Genomic DNA, 21,950 nt, shown 5'->3' on the forward strand with positions numbered 1-21,950 from the left:
TTAACACTTAAAAAAAAAAAAAGTAGGTGGTCCTGAAGGTGATGCAATGGATAAAGCACTGGTCCTGAGTTCAATCCCTAGCAACACAAGTACCAGAGTGATGTCTGGTTCGTTCTCCCTAAATTTATTAATGAGAGGGATAAGAGGAGAGACAGACAGAGGAAGGGCAGGGGGAGGGAGAGGGAGAGGGAGAGAGAGAGAAACTTTCATGCCTGAGGTCCTGAAGTTCTAAGTTCAATCCTCAGCACCATTATGAACCAGAGTTGAATAGTGCAATGGTTTAAAAAAAAAAAAAAGTTCCTCATTTGGCATGTAAATATAAAATCAAAGTGTTTTTCACATAATCTTTCATCAGTTGTCTAGTGAGACACATTTTTGAGATGGTGAAAACAGACGTAAAGGAAAACATTAGGAGAAAATGTTTCTCTTGAAAATTTTCTCAGCGAAGACACAACACTACAGTTTATACCTAAAGCAAGAAAAATGCCATTTATCCTAGAGAACTCAATCTACAAACCACTATTTAAAGCAATTCATGTAGAGAGCCTGCAATTTAATAAGACTGGGAAAAGGTTAGCCCATCACCCCCTATATTTCTTTCATCCATGTTTACTCAATTACACAAGTACTTACCCAGCAAACAGACCTCTAATTGTGTCTACTTCAGTGAAAGAAAAATGGGACTTGCTGTAAAATAAATTCTTGGTTGTAACTAAATTACATACCACTCCCCATACTTTTTTTTTCTCAAATTGCCCATTACTTGCAATGAAAACATCTAAAGAAAAGAGCTACAAACACTGAAAACAGGTCTCTAGAACCAGTTGCCCTTCCTCTTTCGGATAAAATAGTTCCACTTCTAATTCTTTTAGTTTGGCTAAAGAGCCAAAGAATTTCATTCATTGTCGGCCAGTAAAATTTAAGAATCTCCCTTTCAAGTCACTTGAGAGGTGTGACCCAGTTTTAGGTCCCTCATTGGCAAGTGGCTCCATCATCATTTCTATCCAGAGCCCCGCCAGCCTTGCCTGCGCTGGTGGAGATCAGTCACTGGCTGCACTTGGCCCACCTGCACTGCCGCACCATCTGGGGCTGTGGGAGACGCGTCAGAGCACAAGCTGGGGGACCAGGAGATCCAACAGGCTGGGCAACCAGCACAAGTCACATAGCATTCTGAGCCTGTGTTTCTTACCTGGAAAATGAGAAGTGTCAATTTGTACACCTCTTAGTATTTTTCCAAGGAACAACCGAGATTGTTCGTGCTGCAAACACTCTAAGTGTGACTCAAATAGCAGTTCAGTAACCCTTTTGAAAATCACAGGGTGTTTCACTGCTTTTGTTTTCCAGAGGTATCAGGGAAGAATTCAGAAATCTCTTCTTCTTCTTCTTCTTCCTCCTCCTCTGCTCCTCCTCCTCCTTCTTCTTCTCCTCCTTCACCTTCTCCCTCTCCATCTCCCTTTTCCTCTCCCCCTCCCCCTCCCCCCTCCCCCTCCATCTCCCTCCCCCTCCCTCTCCCTCTCCCTCTCCTCTTCCTCCTCCTTGTCCATCTCCTCCTTCTTCTTCCCCTTCCATTTTTCCTTCTTCTCCATCTCCCTCTCCTTCTTTCATTTTCCAAAATGGAGAATAGCCTGATCTCATTGGGTTGTTCTTATTTTTTTTCTTAGTTTTTCCTTTGTTTGAATTTTTTTTTTGCCTCCCGGGTTATAGCTGGGGCTCAGTGCCTACACCACAAGTCCACTGCTCCTGAAGGCCATTTTTTCCCATGTCATTGCCTTTTTTAGTGTCCTTACTGTTGCCATTGATGATGTTGTTGTTGGATAGGACAGAGAGAAATTGAGAGAGTAGGGGAGACAGAGAGGGGGAGAGAAAGATAGACACCTAAAGACCTGCCTCACCACTTGCAAAGTGATCTCCCTGCAGTTGGGGAGCCAGGGGCTCCAACGGGAATCCTTACTCCCGTCCTTACTCCGGTCCTTATGCTCCAGTCCTTATACACCACGTGCACTTAACCTGATGCACTACCGCCTGACTCCCTATTTGAATATTTTTGTTTATTTGTTTTTGGGTAGAGACACATCAGTTAAGAGGGAAAGGGACAGAGAAGAAGGGAGAAATACTTGCAGCACTGCTTCAGCACTTATGAAACTTTCCCCCTGCAGGTAGGGACCGGAGGCTTGAACCTGGGTCCCTTTACACTATAACGTGTGCACGTAAGTCCTCGTACAGTGTAATGCGCATACACACTGGGTGTGTGGCCACCCTGCCCCCAATAGTTTTTCCTTTTAACATTCTACTCCTTGATGAAGATGATCTTTTCTGAGAATTCCAGAACAGACCTTGCTGTTGCTTCCCCAAAGCAGAGGTAGAATCACTAGACAAATTTTAGTAGGAACCCAAGAAAGCTCTCATGTGCTAGTGTTTCATGATTCATGAGGCTTTTCATATTATAATTACTGAATTTTTAAATTGTTTATTAGTTCTTTTTCTAGCGTTTGCCCTTCTTCCATAGCCAGTCAACAGCGTCAGGTTGAAAGCTGTCTGGAGCTGCTCGTTGCTGGCTTTGAAAGTGACTGGGATCCATGTGGATTCAGTCGGCTAGGAAGGATCGTCAGTTTCCCCAATGAATGGGTACTCACAGGATGCACCACGAGAAGGTCGATCCAATTTATTAGTATTTAATAATGATTAACAAGAGTATAAGATAATAGGGGTACAATTTCACACAGTCGTCACCGCCAGAGTTCTGTGTCTCATCCCCTCCATTGGAAGCCTCCTTTTTCTTTATCTCTCTCTAGTAGTATGGGCCAAAATTGTTTTGGGGAGCAGAAGTTGGAAGGTCTGGCTTCTGTAGATACTTCTTTGCTGGACATGTACAATGGCAGGTCGATCCATACTCCCAGCCTGTTTTCTATCTTTCCCTAGTGGAGTGGGGCTCTGGAGAGGTGAGGTTCCAGGACGCAGTGGTGAGGCTGTCTGCCGGGGGAGGTCAGGATGGTGTCATGGTAGCATCTGCAACTTGAGGAACCCAACAACAGGAACCCAAAGGTAGAAATAGAGCAAATGAAACTAGGGGTCTTCATGTGGAAAGAAGCTAGGAAGCCTGTTTTAGGTATGTTCCACTGGTCCATGGCTTTAGAAATTTTTGTGAGCTCAGTAATTTCTGATTTGGTACTAGTTGAGATGAGAAAAATTAGAAGGCCAGTAAGTGACTGACCCGGTAAAGTAAAATAAGTATGAGGACCTGGATTTAGCCCTTGGCAACCACAAGGAAAAAAGCTTCTTGGAAAGTGAAGTGATACTGTGATTTCTGTCCTTTCTTTGTCTCTCTCTCACTTACTCTGCTTCTCACTCTGTAATGGTGGCAGTGGGAGAGGGAGAACCCTCCAGGAGCAGTGGAATCACACAGGCTTAAAGCCCCGGCAAGACCCTGGCAGCAAGAAAATAATTGAAAAGACTCACATTGTCTCAGAAACTAGGAGACCCTTTTTAAGGAAAAAAAAAAATGATCTCTTTAACCAGACATCCCATTCCCCTAGGCTTTCCTGTCGGTGAATTCAGTGCTCACATCTGTGCCCCAGAAGACTGTCCACTATAGTGCATTCATGGAAAGAAAGCCAAGGTTCATCTGTAGCATTTAGACAAACAGAATAGAAAGGTGTGACTAAGAGCTATGGACAAACATAAGTCAGACTACAGAAGCCAAATGGAGGTTAGATAGGCACTTTTATAACAGCATGTATCACTTTAATTCATTTTAGTGATGATCACAATTCCAAAACAAGATAACCACCAATAAGAAAAATCTAATGCAGTTTAGGTGGGTGCAGAGCTGATAATCCAACAATAACATCACGGACTGTGGAACTGGGGACTGAGGAGATAGCTCAGTGCTAAAACCCAGCATTTGTATACCTGACACCTCAAAGGTCCCATGTTTAATTCCTGACACTTCCATATTCCAGAACTGAGTGGTACACTGACCTCTGTCACCAAAATAAATAAATCTTTTTTTTCTTTTAAATTGAGGGAAAGGATAGGTATGGTAAATTTTATACATGTATGTAGGTATAAGACTAACCCTCAAATTGTATGTTTGAGTTATATTACAAATTAATGTTAAATCATCTAAAATGATGAAAAAAACAATTGAGAGTGAAGAAGACTTAGTGATTTCCTTTTAACATTACCTGAACATTCGATAATGATTTGACCAGAAATAAGGAAAGTCTAGTTAAATGTTCCTTCTCCAGCACACGCTATTCAACCTCTTTGGGAGAAACATCTTGGGCAAAAACATTAAAACAGGTAGGTGAGCTTCCCTAGAAGCTGCGTAAGGCAGGAAGATGCTTTTCAAGTGTATTATTTCAGGATAGTCTGTAGCCTTATTGTGAAACTATCAGATCGCTAACAATGAAACTTTTTTTTTTCTCTCTCTCCAGGATTATTGCTGGGCTCGGTGCCTGCACCATGAATCCACCGCTCCTGGAGGCCATTTTCCCCCCCTTTTTGTTGCCTTTGTTGTTGTAGCCTCGTTGTGGTTATTATTATTGCCATTGTTGATGTTGCTCGTTGTTGGATAGGACAGAGAGAAATGGAGAGAGGAGGGGAAGACAGAGGGGGAGAGAAAGATAGACACCTGCAGACCTACTTCACAGCCTGTGAAGCGACTCCCCTGCAGGTGGGGAGCCGGGGGATCGAAGCCAGTCCCTGTGCTTTGCACCACATGCGCTTAACCCACTGCGCCACCGCCCAACCCCCACAATGAAACTTTTAAAGAGACTGGACAGTAGCACACTGGGTTAAGCGCACATGGCACAAAACACAAGGACCCGCTCAAGGTTCCCAGTGTGACCCCCCAGCTCCCCACCTGCGGGGGGGGGGGGGGGTCTCTTCACAAGAGATGAAGCAGGTCTGCAAGTACTTGTCATTCTCGTCTCCTTTGTCTCTTCCTCTCTCAGTTTCTCTCTGTCCTATCCAACAGCAACAGTAGCAACAATAATAACAACAACAGTGGGGGGGGGAGTTGGCGCCAGGAGCAGTGGATTCACAGTGCAGGCATCAAGCCCCAGCAATAACCCTGGAGACAAACAAAAAGAAAAAAAATCAAAAGAAACTTTTTAAAAGGGTAGAGGAGATAACTTTGTGATTATGCAAAAAGACTTTCATGCCTGAAGCTCCGAAGCCCCGGGTTCAATTCCATATACCACCATAAACCAGAGGCGAGTGAGCAGTGCTCTGATAAATACATATGTGTGTGTGTGTGTATAATGCATATATACATTAATAATATAATCATAGTTATGAATATGGAGAAGAAGAGAGACAGTTAAAGGGTAGAAGCTGAAGAAGGATAATCTTGAGAAACATCTCCTGGGTCAGGCCAGTTTGAAGAAAATGTCAGACTGCAGGGAGCTAGTTTAGTAGCAGCTGGAGGAGGGGTGCCCTGGCCAGGTGATCGCTTTTCTCAAGTGGAATAGCCCTGGTGATGCAAGCAAATCTAAGAAGATAAGCAATAAAGTTGTCCTGAAGGTGTAAAAAGAAAAAAAGGATGACAAGTCTGGGTTCTCAGACTAAGTGCTTTCATGGCAGCTTACCTCAGGGGAGCATTAATGCAGCCAGACAGCCTTGTTTAAATGACTCCTGACTCCAGCATAAGACTGAATGAAAGGCAAGAAGCTGGAGTAAAGCAGGGAGGTAGAGGCTCTCAGCAGAATCTCATAAACTACGAGAACAATTTGGCAAAAAATCTATTAAAGTTAACAATATATGACTATGATTACACTGTTTCTGAGAATTGATTAGTGTTTTCTCTTCTGATCTTGTTTTTCAACTTCTGCCTGTGAGTGAGATCATCCCATAGAGTTTATTCGTTATTATATGGATACTTTTATATTTTAAAAAAAGTCAAAAATTAAAAGCAACTTAATGATCTGGCCAATAAAGGACTAGTTCAAAACAGCAACTATGGGGGCCAGGTGGTGGCGCACCTGGTTGAGCGCATGTATTACAATGCACAAGGACGCAGGTTTGAGCCCACCTGAAGAGGGAAAACTTTGTGAGTGGTGAAGCAGTGCTGCAGGTGTCTCTCTGTCTTTCTCCCTATCAACCCCTTCCCTCTTATTTCTGGCTGTCTGCCAGGCTAGCGTCGCCGGAGAGAGAAGAGACCAGGAATTTGTGGCTGAGCAGAATGCAATGCAATAGCTTTATTGATCAAAGACAACACCTTTATATCTTTTGAAACAGAAGTGGCAGGTCGGAAAAGAAAATGGCTAGGAGAGGGGTTGGAGAAAAGAGCACAAAGGTAAAAAGCTTCCATAGCAGCTATTGCCAACCAGTGGGATTAAACAATACCCTGCAGGCAGGGCGGGTCTCAGGCAAAACAGTGATTATGTAAATAGACCACAGCAGCAAGCAATGCAGCATGGAGCAGGGGGCAGCTGGTGTAATGCACAACAGCTGTCCTTATCCAATAAATAAACATTTAAAAGAAAAAAAAAACAGCAACTATGATATACTCCATACAATAGAATACAAGTCAAGAATATTCTGGCCTGAGATGGAACATTCTCCAGGATTTATTAATAAATGAAAAGCCAAGGAAGGGGCCGGGCGGTGGCACACCTGGTTGAGCACACATGTTACAATGCTCAAGGACCCAGTTTGAGCCCCATCCCCACCTGCAGGGGGAAGGCTTTGCAAGTGGTGAAGCAGTGATGCTGGTGTCTCTCTGTCTCTCTCCCTCTCTATGACCCCCTTCTCCCTTGATTTCTGTTTCTCTCTATCCAAAAAATAAATAAAGATAATTTAAAAAATTTTTAAAAAAGAAAAGGCAAGGAAAAGAGCATTATTATTATAAAGTAGGATATATCTTATAAGTGCAAATACAAATATAATGTAAATGTGTTTTATGCATACCTTATGGAGATAATAAGGTTACATATAGACATATGTATATATATTCAAATGTGTTTATGTCTATCTGAAGTAAATTCTTGTGCATCTGGGTAATAGACAAGAAACTTCTCTATGTAGTTACCTGGAAAGGATGAGAAGTGGGAAATGGGATGGACAGAAACACAGCTGACAAGGAGAAGTCTCACCAAATACTTTTTTAAAAAATAAATTTTCTTTCTGAATTTTTCCCCCAAACACCATAGTTTCTTCTGTAAGGAAAATAGAGTATCTGTTTGGTTAAAAATCAAATTAAATTAAAATTTTAAAGGCAGGCATCAATCAAAACTGGTCTTTCCAACTTCCCCTATTTCACATTTCAGCTAGTGGCCAGTGGTTAACCTCCAACAGAATCCATATGGTTCACACTGATGAAAATATTTACTCTTTGGTCCCTTACAGAAAGTCTACAAGTCCAGCTTTTTTTTTTTTTTTTTTTTTTTTTTAGCTTTTAATTATGGAGTTGTTCACAAAGCAGAAGTGACTGTACCTATCACTGAGCTTTGGGAACTGAGGGATTTTATCTTCTTGAAGTTAGTGCTTCTGTCTTCAGATACATTTGCACCAAGAAAATGAGGTTGGGTGTTGTTTAGAAGAGTGGGGACAGACAGCCCAGGTACAAATTTGAGTTCAGTCCCTCTCTCTGTTAAGTGGCCTAAGACAATTTCGCTTTTCAAATTCTTCAAAGCTTCTTTGTCTGTAAAAGGGGGAGAATTGTACCTTCTTCAGAAGGTTATTTGGAAGTTAAGTATATTAACATTTGGCAAGGTATTGTCATCTAATATTGCAATTTTTTTTTTCAAACAGGGTGATGACCAATTAAATGTATTTGGAGAGGACACAATGGGAGGTGAGTTTCTTTTACTGGTGAAAGTAAAGGGGTCATTTAATAAATTTGAGCATCTATTTTTATTACTACAAATTGCATATACTTTTAACTTAGCCAAAGGAGAAGGTTAATATCAAAACACTTTGACTTGCCTCTTGGTTCACATAAAGAGCCAAAGGGATAGCTAAGTAACTAAAAGATGTATTCCTAGTTACCTGAAGAACATGGCCTTAGTAAAAACAGAATGTTCTGGCAAAATATTTTTGGAAAAGTCTCAATCCCCTTTAGAAGAGTTACTTAAAAATTAGTAAAATAAGATCCCTTCAAATCCTTCAGTAAAGAGAACTACCTAGCTATAGCTCAAATTTATTGAAACACAAAGCCTTTTCCCTCCAATTGTTACTAACAATTCAGCATGATACAATTAGGACACAACCTAAGAAACACAAATTACACTACAATGTATCCCACTATTATTTTAACAAGAGTCGCAAAAACAAAAAAGAAAAGGAAGAGAGGAAGAAAGTTCGGAAGAAAAATCCAGCCATAGTCAATTGCACGTAACTGGAAAAAGATCAGATTGTCTGAATTTCAGATTGTTCTGGAAAATTAAGACTCGTCGTGTGCTAGGTAAAGTACCTTCTACCATTTTCACTTAGTAATAAATGGCATTATAAGTATGTCCATAGAAATACATGTATAAAACCATGAAATAAAATATATACATGTGTTTTGACTAGATATGTACAAGCAAGTGTTTTGGCTTTTTTATTTTTAATTTTTATTTTTTAGATTATTTATTTATTTATTTTTACCAGAATACTGTTCAGCTCTGGTTTATGGTGGTGCAGGGGATTGAACCTGGGTCTTTTGAACCTCAGGCATGAGAGTCTCTTTGCATAACCATCATGCTATCTACCCCTGCCCTGTTTTGGCTTTTTAAGTAACCCCTCTGTGATCCTTCACTTATCCTATTAGGAAGAGCTGGTAAATAAAGTGTCATTTGATGATAATGGTAATAGGTGTATGTGGAAAATCTGTCACTAAATAACACCATGGAGAAAGGCATACAAACGTGTGTCAAATGCAGATAATCAACTCAGTCCCAACTGAATAGGAATTGATTGATTAACTGATAAATTTTCCCATTTTTCCTGGTTATAGAGTTAGCCCATACTCATTGTAGAAATGTCTTTAAGTTAATAATAATAATATTAAGAACTTTATCCTGGGAGGTGGCTCAGTGGAGAGTGTTGAGACTGTTAAGTATGAGGTCCCAAGTTCAACTCCTAGCATCATATGTACCATAGTGATACTTTGTTTCTCTTTTACTCTCTCTTTTTCATTAATAAATAAGTAAATTTAAAAAAGATCCATTGAGGCCAGGCGGTAGCACACCTGGTTAAGCCCACACATGGCAATGTGCAAGGACTCAGGTTCAAGCCCCTGGTCCCCACCTGCAGAGGGAAAGCTTCACAAGTGGTGAAGTAGGGTTGCAGGTGTCTGCCTCTTTCCCGATGTCTCCCTCCCTTCTCAATTTCTGTCTCTATTCAATAATAACTAAATAAATGAAAATTAAAAAATAAAACAAAAAAAATCAAAAAGGAGCCATCTAAACAAACCCTTACGAAGTATAAATATTTATGTTATTTTTATCAGAGTCTTATATATTTTGGAACATTTAATTTTATTCCAGTGCCATTGGTATATTTATTCCAGTATATTTTCTACATTTTTACATAGTTGAAAATACATATTTATATTTAAATTTTATCTTCAGTTTTGTATCTATCATAACATAATCATGTTTTCTTTCTTGTTATTCCCATGTCTCTGTAACTTACTGTGTAATGTCTGCACTGTGTGAGTGTGACCTCAATTCTGGATTTTTTTAAAGATGCATTTATTTCTGATAGAGATAGAGAGATGGAGAATAAGAGAGATACTTACACCAACCACTGTTCCACTGTTTATGAAGCTTCCACCCTGCAGGTGGAGACCAGAGTATAGAACTGGCGATACGTGTTCTCTATCAAGTGTACCACCGCCCAACTCCCATTAACTTACTATTTTTTTGTTTTGTTTTGTTTTTAATTTCCTTACTATATTTATTTATTGGATAGAGACAGCCAGAAATCAAGAGGGGAGGGGTGATAGAAAGGGAGAGAGACAGAGAAACACCTGCAGCACAGCTTTACCACTCACAAAGCTTTCCCCCTGCAGGTGGGGACCGAGGGCTCAAACCTGCGTCCTTGTGCACTGTAATACATGCACTCAACCAGGTGCACCACCACCCGGCTCCTATACTTACTTTTAAAAAAAAAAATAAGTAGGATAAAGTGTTAACAAAAATACTGATAATATTGACCACAGCCATGCTGGTATATTTCAAATATAATTTGCACAGCTTCACAAAAGTAAGCTGTAAGTCTGGAGAATATTAAGATGACCACCTGATCTCACATGGTAAGTGAATCAGTGTGACGACTATTAGGAATTTCTAGATAACAAGAATTTCTAGTCATCATGGATTATTCTGTAAAGAGATTAGAATATCTCTTTGATTTAAAATAACAAAAAAAAAAATAGTTCCAAGTTTTCTCCCCTATCTACTTTCCTCTATCTACTTTCCTCTTTGTCCTTCTATACCCTATCCAACTTTTCATGGCCCATTTTTTAACTCCTCTTTATCTTGGATCTTTCACTCAGCTAATAGAATATACCTACAAAACCATGTCATTGTGTATAAAAGTGAACTACTCCAATTCCACTAACAAGTGAAATACTATAACTGTTAGAAGAATGGTCTTTTGGGGGCCAGGAGGTGGCAAGCCCAGTTAAGCACACATAGTACTAAGCACAAGAACACACACAAGAGTTTGGGTTCAAACCTCCACTCCCCACCTGCAGGGGGGTTCACTTCAAAAAGTAGCAAAGCAGGTCTGAAAATGTCTTATCTTTTTTTTCTTTCTTTTTTTTTTTTTTTGCCTCCAGGGTTATCAGTGGGGCTTGGTGCCTGCATTAGGAATCTACTACTCCTGGAGGCTATTTTTTCCCCTTTTGTTGTCCTTGCTGTTTATCGTTGTTATTATTGTTGTTGTTGCTATTGCTGTTGTTGTTAGGACAAAGAGAAATTGAGAGAGGATGGGAAGACAGAGGGGGAGAGAAAGATAGATGCCTGTAGACCTGCTTCACCGCTTGTGAAGCGACCCTGCAGGTGGGAACCAGGTGGCTCGAACCAGGGGCTTGAACCAGGGTGGGAACCAGGGGCTCGAACTGGAATCCTTGCCCTTTACACCATGTACACTTAACCCATTGCTGTCCGGCCCCCAAGTGTCTATCTTTCTATCTCTCCCTCTTCTCTCAATTTCTCACTGTCCTATCAAAAAAATGAAAAAAAATGGCCACAAGGAGCAGTGGATTGGTAGTGCTCTAGCAATAACCCTGGACTTAAAAAAAAAAACTTTTAAAAGTACTTTTATACATAAAATACAAAGTAGCCATCAAAGTCCTCTCAGTTCAAGTATAGAAATTGTGATTTTGCTTCCAAGATAGGAAAAAAAAATTCTACTATTTCCCAGGATAGCCACCTCTACCTATCGTTTCATTCAGCTCACACACTGAGATGGACAAATACAGCCTCTTCCAGGGTCAGAAAGGAGTCCAGAGCACAATCTGGACGAGACCTCGGGACTGACTTCATCCGGTCTGGCACTTCTCTCCTGACTTTCCCTCTGTGACAGGGTGGCTCCAGGAATCTCTGAAGCATAGGATCAGGACTGCATACCCAGATGCCTTGGGATTCACCTAGAAAATACCAAATATCTCTGAACTCCAGTGCCATCATTTGAAAATTCAAGGGGGGGGTAGATAGCATAATGGTTATACAAAGAGACCCTTGTGCCTGAGGCTCCAAAATCCTAGGTTCAATCCCCCGTACCACCTCTAAGCCAGCGCTGAGCAATGCTCTGGTTTATTTATCTTTATTTTATTTTATTATTATTTTTTTAAATTTATTTTAACCAGAGCACTGCTCAGCTCTGGCTTATGGTGGTGCAGGGGATTGAACCTGGGACTTTGGAACCTCAGCATCAGTGAGAGTCTCTTTGCATAACCATTATGCTGTCTATCCTCCACCAACAATGCTCTGGTTTAATTAATTAAATTTTTAAAAGAAATAACTATTTACTGTCTTCTTAAACCCTAACACAACAGGAATCTCCTGCTTCCTCTATAGACCTTATGTTTCTCCCAAACCTGGAACCTCTGGGGTGGAGCTCACTTCCCTGCATGCTTCTCTCAAGTATCTATCTACATTTATATATTTTTGCGTATTTTTTTCTGTGATTCTGCCATCTTTTCCTTTCTTTTTTTCTTTTTAATTAGGGAATTAGTGTTTTACATTCAACATTAAGTACAATAGTTTGTATATGCATAACATTCCCCAGTTCCCCATATAACAATACAACCCCTACTAGGTCCTCTGAATCCTTCTTGGACCTGTAATCTCCCCACCCACCCAACCCAGAGTCTTTTACTTTGGTGCAATACACCAATTCCATTTCAGGTTCTACTTCTGTTTTCTTTTCTGTTCTTGTTTTTCAACTTCTGCCTGAGAGTGAGATCATCCCATATTCATCCTTCTGTTTCTGACTTATTTCACTCAACATGATTTTTTCAAGGTCCATCCAAGATCGGCTGAAAACAATGAAGTCACCATTTTTTACAGCAGAGTAGTATTCCATTGTGTATATAGACCACAACTTGCTCAGCCACTCATCTGTTGTTGGACACCTGGGTTGCTTCTAGGTTTTGGCTATTATAAATTATGCTGCCAAGAACATATATGTACACAGATCTTTTTATATGGATGTGTTGGGTTCCTTAAGATATATCCCCAGGAGAAGAATTGCAAGATCATAGGGTAGGTCCATTTCTAGCCTTCTGAGAGTTCTCCAGACTGTTCTCCACAGAGGTTGGACCAATTGACATTCTAACCAGCAGTGTAGGAGGGTTCCTTTGACCCCACACCCTCTCCAGCATTTGCTGCTGTTACCTTTTCTGATGTATGACATTCTCACAGGAGTGGCGTGGTATCTCATGGTTGTCTTTATTTGCATTTTTCTGACAATCAGAGACTTGGAGCATTTTTTCATGTGTTTCTCGGCCTTTTGGGTCTCTCTGTGGTGAATATTCTGTCCATGTCCTCCGCCATTTTTGGATGGGGTTATTTGTTGTCTTCTTGTTGAGTTTGGCAAGCTCTTTATAGATGTTGGTTATTAAACTCTTGTCTGATGTATGGCATGTAAAGATCTTCTCCCATTCTGTGAGGGGTCTCTTAGTTTGGGTAGTGGTTTCTTTTGCTGTGCAGAAGCTTTTTAATTTGATGTAGTGCCATAGGCTTATGCTTGCCTTAGTCTTCTTTGTAATTGGATTCCTTTCATTGAAGATGTCTTTAAAATGTATGCGGAAAAGAGTTCTGCCAATATTTTCCTCTAAGTATCTGATAGTTTGTGGTCTAACATCCAAGTCCTTGATCCACTTGGAATTTACTTTTGTATTTGGTGAAATACAGTGATTCAGTTTCATTCTTCTGCATGTTTCAACCCATTGTTTCCAACACCATTTGTTGAAGAGACTCTGCTTTCCCCATTTAATAGTCTGGGCCCCTTTGTCAAAGATTAGATGTCCATAGGTGTGGGGGCTCACTTCTGGGCTCTCAATTCTATTCCACTGGTCAGTGTGTCTATTCGTGTTCTAGTACCAAGCAGTTTTGATGACAATGGCCCTATAATACAGTTTGAGATCTGAGGTGTGATACCTCCGGTTCTGTTCTTTTTTCTCAAGATGGTTTTGGCAATTCTAGGTCTTTTCTGGTTCCAGATAGACATTTGTAGCATTTGTTCTATTCTCCTAAAAAATGTGCATGGGATCTTGATGGGGATAGCATTAAATTTGTAGATGGCTCTGGGTAGTATATTCATTTTGATAATGTTAATTCTACCAACCCATAAACATGGAATATCTTTCCACTTCTTTGTGTATTTTTCAATTTCTTCAGTAGTGACTCATAATTTTCAGTATGCAAGTCTTTCACTTCTTTGGTTAAGTTTACTCCTAGATATTTTATTGTTTTTGTTGCTATAGTAAAAGGCATTGATTTCTGGATTTCAATTTCTTCTAGCTTAGTGTTTGCATAGAGGAATGCCACTGACTTTTGAATGTTAATTTTGTAGCTGACACCTTACTGTATTACCTGATGATTTTCAAAAGCTTCTTGCTGGATTCCTTAGGTTTTTCTGTGTATACGACCATGTCATCTGCAAATAGGGAGAGTTTGACTTCTTTTCCAATCTGTATGCCTTTAATTCCTTGCTCCTGCCTGATTGCTATGGCAAGAACTTCCAACAATATGCTGAATAGTAATGGTGATAGTGGGCAGCCCTGTCTAATATCTGATCTGAGTGGAAATGCTTCCAGTTTTTCACCATTGAGTAAAATGTTGGCTGTAGGTTTGCTATATATAGACTCCACTATCTTCAAGAATTTTCCATGTATTCCCATTTTTTATAGTGTTTTAATCATAAAGGGATGTTGTATTTTGTCAAAGGCTTTCTCTGCATCTATTGATATGACCATATGGTTTTTGGTCTTGCTTTTGTTGATGTGGTGGATCACACTGATTGATTTACGTATATTAAACCAACCTTGAATGCCTGGGATAAACCCCACTTGGTCATGATGAACAATCTTTTTAATATACTGCTGTATCCGGTTGGCTAGAATTCTGTTTAGTATTTTAGCATCTATGTTCCTCAGAGATACTGGTCTGTAGTTTTCTTTTTGGGTTGTGTCCCTGTCTGCTTTTGGTATCAGAGTGATGCTGGCTTCATAGAAGCTGGCAGGGAATATTCCAGTGTCTCCAATCTTCTGGAAGACTTTTAAAAGTAGAGGTATTATTTCTTCTTTGAAGGTTTTGTAGAATTCATTTGTAAAACCATCTGGTCCAGGACTTTTATTTTTGGGGAGATTTTTGATAACTGTTTCAATTTCATTAGGTGTGATGGGCCTGTTCATGTTATCCACTTCCTCTTTACTTAGTTTTGGAAGTTGGTAGGTATCTAGGAAATCGTCCATTTCTTCCAGGTTCTCTAGCTTGGTGGCATATAGTTGTTCATAGAAGCCTCGCATGATATGTTGAATTTCTGCAGTGTCTGTTGTGATTTCTCCTCTTTCATTTACTATCCGATTTATTTGGGTCTTCTCCCTTTTTTGTTTTGTGAGTCTGGCTAAAGGTTTGTCGATTTTGTTCACTTTTTCGAAGAACCAACATTTACTTTCGTTGATCTTTTGTATGGTTTTCTTATTCTCAATGTTATTTATTTCTGCCCTAACTTTAGTGATTTCTGTCCTTCTGGTTGCTTTAGGGTTCCTTTGTTCTTCTACTTCTAGGTCTTTAAGATGTGCAATCAGTCTGTTTATTTGTGCTTTTTCTTGTTTCCTAATGTGTGCTTGTATAGCTATGAACTTCCCTCTCAGTACTGCCTTAGCTGTGTCCTAAATATTTTGATAGCTTGTGTCTTCATTTTCATTGAAGTCTCGAAACATTTTGATTTCTTCCTTGATTTCCTCTTTGACCCAGAGGTTGTTAAGAAGTGTACTGTTGAGCTTCTACATTTTGGGACTATTACTAATATTTTGTTGATTGCTAAGTGTTAGTTTAATTCCATTGTGGTCTGAGAAGATGCTTTGGATGATTTCAATGCTCTTGAATTTCTGATGCTGTCTTTGTGGCCTAACATATGGTCTATCCTTGAGAATGATCCATGTGGATTTGAGTAAAATGTGTATTCCAGTTTCTTGGGATGAATGACTCTGAAAATGTCCAATAGTTCTAGTTTATCTATCTCTTCATTTAGCTCCCTTATGTCTTTATTGATTTTCTGCCTGGATGATCTGTTAAGTTGAGAGAGTAGGGTGTTGAAGTCCCCTACTATGACTGTGTTGCTGTTAATATATTGCTGTAGCTCTTTCAGTAGACATTTGGTGTGTTTAGATGGCTTCTCATTGGGTGCATAGATGCTAATAATTGTTAAGTCCTCTTGATTGACTTATCCTCTGAGCATTAAGTACTGTCCATTCCTATCTTTTTTACTTTTTTACTTTATCTATTTTAAAGTCTATCGTGTCAGATATGAGAATAGCTGTTCCTGCCCTTTTTTGTGGGCCATTGACTTGTATGATAGTTTTCCATCCTTTCACTTTAAGTCTGTGTTTGTCTTGTGGAGTTAGGTGGGTTTCCTGTAGATAGCATATTGTTGGGTTGTATTTTCTGATCCATATTCCTACTCTGTGTCTTTTAATAGGTGAATTAAGGCCATTGACATTTATTGATATCAAAGATTGAAGATATTTTAATGTCATTCTTGTAGAGTTTTAGAGTGTTCTGATATATGTCCTATTTATGATGATCTGACTGTTTATAGACGACCTTTCAGAACTTCTTTCAAGGCAGGCTTGGTGATAGTTGATTCCTTCAACTGTTGCTTGTCTGAGAAGGTTTTGATGCCTCCATCTAGTCTGAATGATAGTCTAGCATGATATAGTAGTCTTGGCTGAAAGTCTTTCTTATTGAGCACTCGACAGATATCTTGCCATTCTCTTCCGGCCTGTAGTGTTTGTGTGGAGAAGTCTGCTGCTAATCTTATGGGTTTTCCTCTGTAGGTGACTCTCTGTTTTTCTCTTGCAGCCTTCAGGATCCTTTCTTTATCCTTATTTCTTTCCATTCTGAATATGATGTGTCTTGGTGTCTTTAAGTCTGGGTTAATTCTGTTTGGGACCCTCTGGGCTTCTTGAATCTTTATGTCTTTTATGTTGTCTAGACTAGAGAAGTTTTCAGCTATTATGGCCTGAAGAATGCTTTCTTCCTCTCCCTCTCTTTCTTCCTCTGGTAAGCCAATAATGTGTATATTGTTTCTTTTGAAGTCATCCCATAGGTCTCTGTTGTTCTTTTCAGCATCTCTTAATCTCTTTTTGAGATCTCTTACTTCTTTTTTAGTTGTCTCTAATTTGTCCTCAATCTTGCTAATTCTGTCTTCAGCCTCATTTATTCTATTCTCTCTGCCCTCTGCTGTTTTCTGGAGTTCATCTTTTTTCTTTTTTACCCTGTTCTGATACTGTTTTAGCTTGTTCAGCTAGTTGTGTTCTTAGCTCAGCTATTTCAGCTTTCAGCTCTCTAATAACCTTGAGATAGTTAGTGTTTTCTTCCAGAGTCTCAATTCTTGTTCCTGTATTTCTGATTACAATTCTTTCAAACTCTTTACTCACTCCTGTGATTATTTCCTTAGCTAATGTTTGGATGTTGAACTCGTTATTTTGTGCTTTACCCTTTGGGGGAGCTTTTAGCTGGACTGTTGTCCTGGTTTGTTTCTCCAATATTTCTTCTTGTTGGTCTGCCCATTTTATATATTATGTTATGAGTTCCCTCTCTTAGTACTTTTCAAATTACTGATCACTATTTCCTGGATTGACTTGTGTCTAAGTAAGGTAATTAAAGGGTTCACAGTGGTGGAAGTTAACAGTTGTTTCAATACTATTTTAATCCCTGAGTTGGAGCTCAGTGATTTAAAAGCCTCTTTTTTTTTTTTTTTCTTTTCTGTAAGCTATGGGAGCCTGAGGGTTTCTAACTATAAGTAGGCTTCTTAACTTAATCACTGAGTCCTGACCAAGAGATAAGGCAGGGTGTGACAGAGATAGTCCAGTGGTTATGCAAAGAGATTTTCACAGCCCCACAGCTATGCCACCGAGATATAGGTCTTCTCCTGAATTTCCTGGTTAGATCTCTGTCCCCCGGTGTCCCTCCCTGCCGCTGTTCCAGATTCTGAGGGCAGTAGCAATGGAGACTCAGGGTTGCACTTGGTGAGTCTCTGGGGAGTCCTCTCCTCTCTTCAGCTGTCCCCTTGTTGGTGGAACAGACTGGAGGTGGTGTCTCAACTGATAGACCATCGGACTGTTACCAGCCACTTAGTCTCTCCGTAGGCTCCTCTCTGTCACTAGCCACGTGTGTTTGCACTCACCAGTGATTTGGTGGGTTCCTGTAGTCGTTCTAGTCTTGTCTTGTTTTAGTCCCAGGTGGTCTCCTTTGGTATTCCTAGTTGATCCAGGAGAGGAGAGGAGAGTAACTGATCTGCTGCTGCTAATGGCCCCGCCTCTGGAAGTCTCCCCATCTTTTCCTTTCTATGTATCACCTTCACCTGTTACTACCTCTGAGTGTTCTTCTTTTTTTCCTTTCTTCTCTCCAGGTCCTGATGGAATTGGAGTTTAGAGCCCCTCTGATCATCTTCCCTTAACATTTCCCCCTCTGGGAGTATAGACCAAAACTTGTTTTATTATTATTTTTTATTTTTTATTATTATCTTTATTTTATTTACTGGATAGAGATAGCCAGAAATAGAGAGGGAATGGGGATGATAGAGAGGAAGAGACAGAGAGACATCTGCAACACTACTTTACCACTTGCAAAGCATTCCTCCTGCAGGTGGGGACTGTAACATGTGCATTTAACCAGGTGCGCCACCACCTGGCCCCCATTTTATTATCTTTAATATATATATATATATATATATATATATATATATATATATATGTATATGTATTTTATTACCAGTTAGAGACAGCCAGAAATCAAGGGGGAAAGGGTGAGAGAGAGAGACATCTGCAACACTCTCAAGGTTTTTCCCCTGCAATTGGGGACTAAGGGCTTGAACCTGGGTCCTCAAGCATTGTAACGTGTACACTCAACAAGGGGCACTGCCACCTGGCCCCTAACCAGAATCCATTATGGGGTGGAGAAGGTGGAAGTTCTGTCTTCTGTAATTCCAGAGAACTATCTTAAATACTATCTTCCTGTGTCAAGGTAGTGGGTCAACAATAGGGCGCATGCATGAGGCCTTGGACTCAATCACCAGCACAGTATAGAAACAAAACCAGTGCAGAGGGTAGATAGCATAATGGTTATGCAAACAGACTCTCATGCCTGAGGCTCCAAAGTCCCAGGTTCAATCCCCCGCACCACCATAAGCCAGAACTGAACAGTGCTCTGGGAAAGAAAGAAAGAAAGAAAGAAAGAAAGAAAGAAAGAAAGAAAGAAAGAAAGAAAGAAAGAAACCAAAAGGCTGTCATATATGGTAGAGTGGTGTGTGTGTGTGTATCTCTGTGTGTGTGTGACCTTCCTGACTATTTTGTGTTTTTATTCCCTTCTTATTTAAAGTAAGATGGGGGTGAGGAGGGAGTGAAATAACATCTCAAACTAAGATAGGAAACATTTGACTTGTGGCTCTTGCTATTTTATGTGTTCACCAGTCCAAATTAAAATCACAGTCTGCTACCTGGTTCTGAGATCAAAGCTAAAATAAAGTGCCTGTAAATGTGGACCATTCACACACATTTATTTAGTTTCAAATTTCTTATCAAGTAAAACTGAAAGATTTGACTTGATGTAGCATGAGTAAGAGCAGTTTTATAGCAGTATTTCTTGCTAATAACTTAAATCATTCTGATTTTAAAGGTTCTGTGGAAGATTTGAAGAAGTATAAAATTATTTTCATGATTGGTAAGTAACAGTTCTCATATTTTCTACTGCATTGCTAATAGTAGCACCTTTGTGTGGGGCAGGGGACTTTATTTCTCGTGTTGCTTTGGAATATTTTTCCCTTGTTGGTAAAGATAACAGTCCTGGGAGTCCAGCGGTAGTGCAGTGGGTTAAGCATACGTGTTGCGAAGCGCAAGGACCGGCTTAAGGATCCTGATTCGAGCCCCCGGCTCCCCACCTATAGGGGGTTCGCTTCACAGGCAGTGAAGCAGGTCTGCAGGTGTCTTATCTTTCCCCCCCTCTGTCTTCCCCTCCTCTCTCTATTTCTCTGTGCCCTATCCAACAACAATGACATCAATAACAACAACAATAAAAAAACAACAAGGGTAACAAAAGGGAAAAAATGGCCTTTGCTATGTACATGTCCCAGATTCAAGTCCCAGCACCAGATCAGAGCCAAAGCACAGGAGGAAGCAGCCCAGATTTATGAAACCATGTCTATATGAGGCCCACACTAAATAAACAGATATGTCCTGACAAGGATAGCCTGCATTTGGCACAGGTAACAGCAAAAACAGTCTGACTTGCATTATGCCCTAGTATAGTGAAACACATTTATAAATTAATGCAGGACCCCTCCGTAGAGAGAGAGACTTACCAGGTGAACTCACCTCTCAGATCAAGCCCTGCCAGAGTCCGCAACATCCCCACAACCTCCCTGCACCCACCCACCCCAGAATATTTTACTTTGGTGCAATATGCTAATTCCATTTCAGGTTCTACTTGTGCTTTCTCTTCTGATCTTATTTTTAAACTTCTGCCTGAGAGTGAGATCATCCCATGTTCATCCTTCTGTTTCTGACTTATTTCACTTAACATGATTTTTTTCAAGCTCCTTCCAAAATCGGCTGAAAATGGTGAAGCCACCATTTTTAATAGCTGAGTAGTATTCCATTGTGTATATATACCACAACTTGCTCAGCCACTCATCTGTTGTTGGACACCTGAGTTGCTTCCAGGTTTTGGCTATTACAAATTGTGCTGCTAAGAACATATGTGTACACAGATCTTTTTGGATGGGTGTGTTGGGTTCCCTAGGATGTATCCGCAGGAGAGGAATTGCAGGATCATAGGGTAGGTCCATTTCTAGCCTTCTGAGAGTTCTCCAGACTGTTCTCCACAGAGGTTGGACCAATTGACATTCTCACCAGCAGTGTAGGAGGGTTGCTTTGACCCTACAACCTCTCCAGCATTTGTTACTGTTACCTTTTCTGATGTATGACATTCTCACAGGAGTGAAGTGGTATCTCATGGTTGTCTTTATTTGCATTTCTCTGACAATTAGAGACTTGGAGCATATTTTCATGTGTTTCTTGGCCTTTTGGGTCTCTTCTGTGGTGAATATTCTCTCCATGTCCTCTCCCCATTTTTGGATGGGGTTATTTGTTGTCTTCTTGTTGAGTTTGGCAAGCTCTTTATAGATGTTGGTTATTAAACTCTTGTCTGATGTATGGCATGTAAAGATCTTCTCCCATTCTGTGAGGGGTCTCTTGGTTTGGGTAGTGTTTTTTTTTTTTCTGCTGTTCAGAAGCTTTTTAATTTGATATAGTCCCATAGGTTTATGCTTGCCTTAGTCTTCTTTGTAATTGGATTTGTTTCATTGAAGATGTCTTTAAAATGTATGCGGAAAAGAGTTCTGCCAATATTTTCCTCTAAGTATCTGATAGTGTCTGGTGGAATCTAGAGTTATGATTTACATGAACTTGCCAAAGGAAAAAAAAATCCAAAAAAAAAAAAAAGCAAGCAAAACTGTAAGACTTCTGAGAACTATGGTGGTTTATCTTCGGTGAGGCTGGAGGGTGGAGATACCAAACTTTGGTGTGGTGTAGAACTATACATTGTAATCTTATAGTCTTGTAATAAACTATTAATAACAAATGAAAGATTAAAAAGAATTTGTGAAACCAATCTGAGTTCTCCTTCTGACCTGCTTTTCTCTAGTTGACCTTAACCTTCGAGACTCTGGTCATACTCATTTTACATTCTTTTCAGAAAGTACAAGTACATCAATTCTACTTCTTACTTGGAGAAAACTCATCATCATAACTTCAAAGAAAATGTTTCATTCCACAGAAACTTTAATCAGTATTTTAAAAAAAATTAATATTTATTTTCCCTTTTTGTTGCCCTTGCTATTTTTTCATTGTTGTTGTAGTTGTTATTATTGTTGTTATTGATGTCATCATTGTTAAATAGGACAGAGAGAAATGAAGAGAGGAGGGGAAGACAGAGAGGGGGAGAGAAAGACAGACACCTGCAGACCCACTTCACCACCTGTGAAGCCACGCCCCCTTCAAGTAGGGACCCAGGGGCTCGAACTGGGGTCCTTACGCCAGTCCTTGCACTACCGCCCAACTCCCAATCAGTATTTTTTCATATCAGAATATTATACATAATCCATTATACTTTCTGCTCAGCTTTTATCTGAGAAACCAAAATAGGAAGAAGAGAGACTCTTTAAACTTGGTGTTTAGGAATCCAGAGCACGAGTCTCTTTTCTCATATAGGAATCTTTGTGTTTAA

At 40.0% G+C, this 21,950-nt stretch overlaps 1 protein-coding gene across 2 annotated transcripts in view; it reads left to right on the plus strand.

Annotated features, from left to right (window-relative positions):
* The window catches only part of AK5 (adenylate kinase 5), a 329,025-nt gene that overhangs the window by 218,884 nt on the left and 88,191 nt on the right, over positions 1–21,950 (plus strand). For both annotated transcript variants that reach the window (XM_060202226.1, XM_007534207.3), the window contains exons 9-10: positions 7,756–7,798; positions 19,344–19,388. In XM_060202226.1, coding sequence (XP_060058209.1) covers positions 7,756–7,798; positions 19,344–19,388 — 88 coding nt within the window. The remainder of the gene's footprint in view (positions 1–7,755; positions 7,799–19,343; positions 19,389–21,950) is intronic.

Source organism: Erinaceus europaeus, chromosome 11 (assembly GCF_950295315.1).
Source record: "Erinaceus europaeus chromosome 11, mEriEur2.1, whole genome shotgun sequence".
Taxonomy (NCBI): Eukaryota; Metazoa; Chordata; class Mammalia; order Eulipotyphla; family Erinaceidae; genus Erinaceus; species Erinaceus europaeus.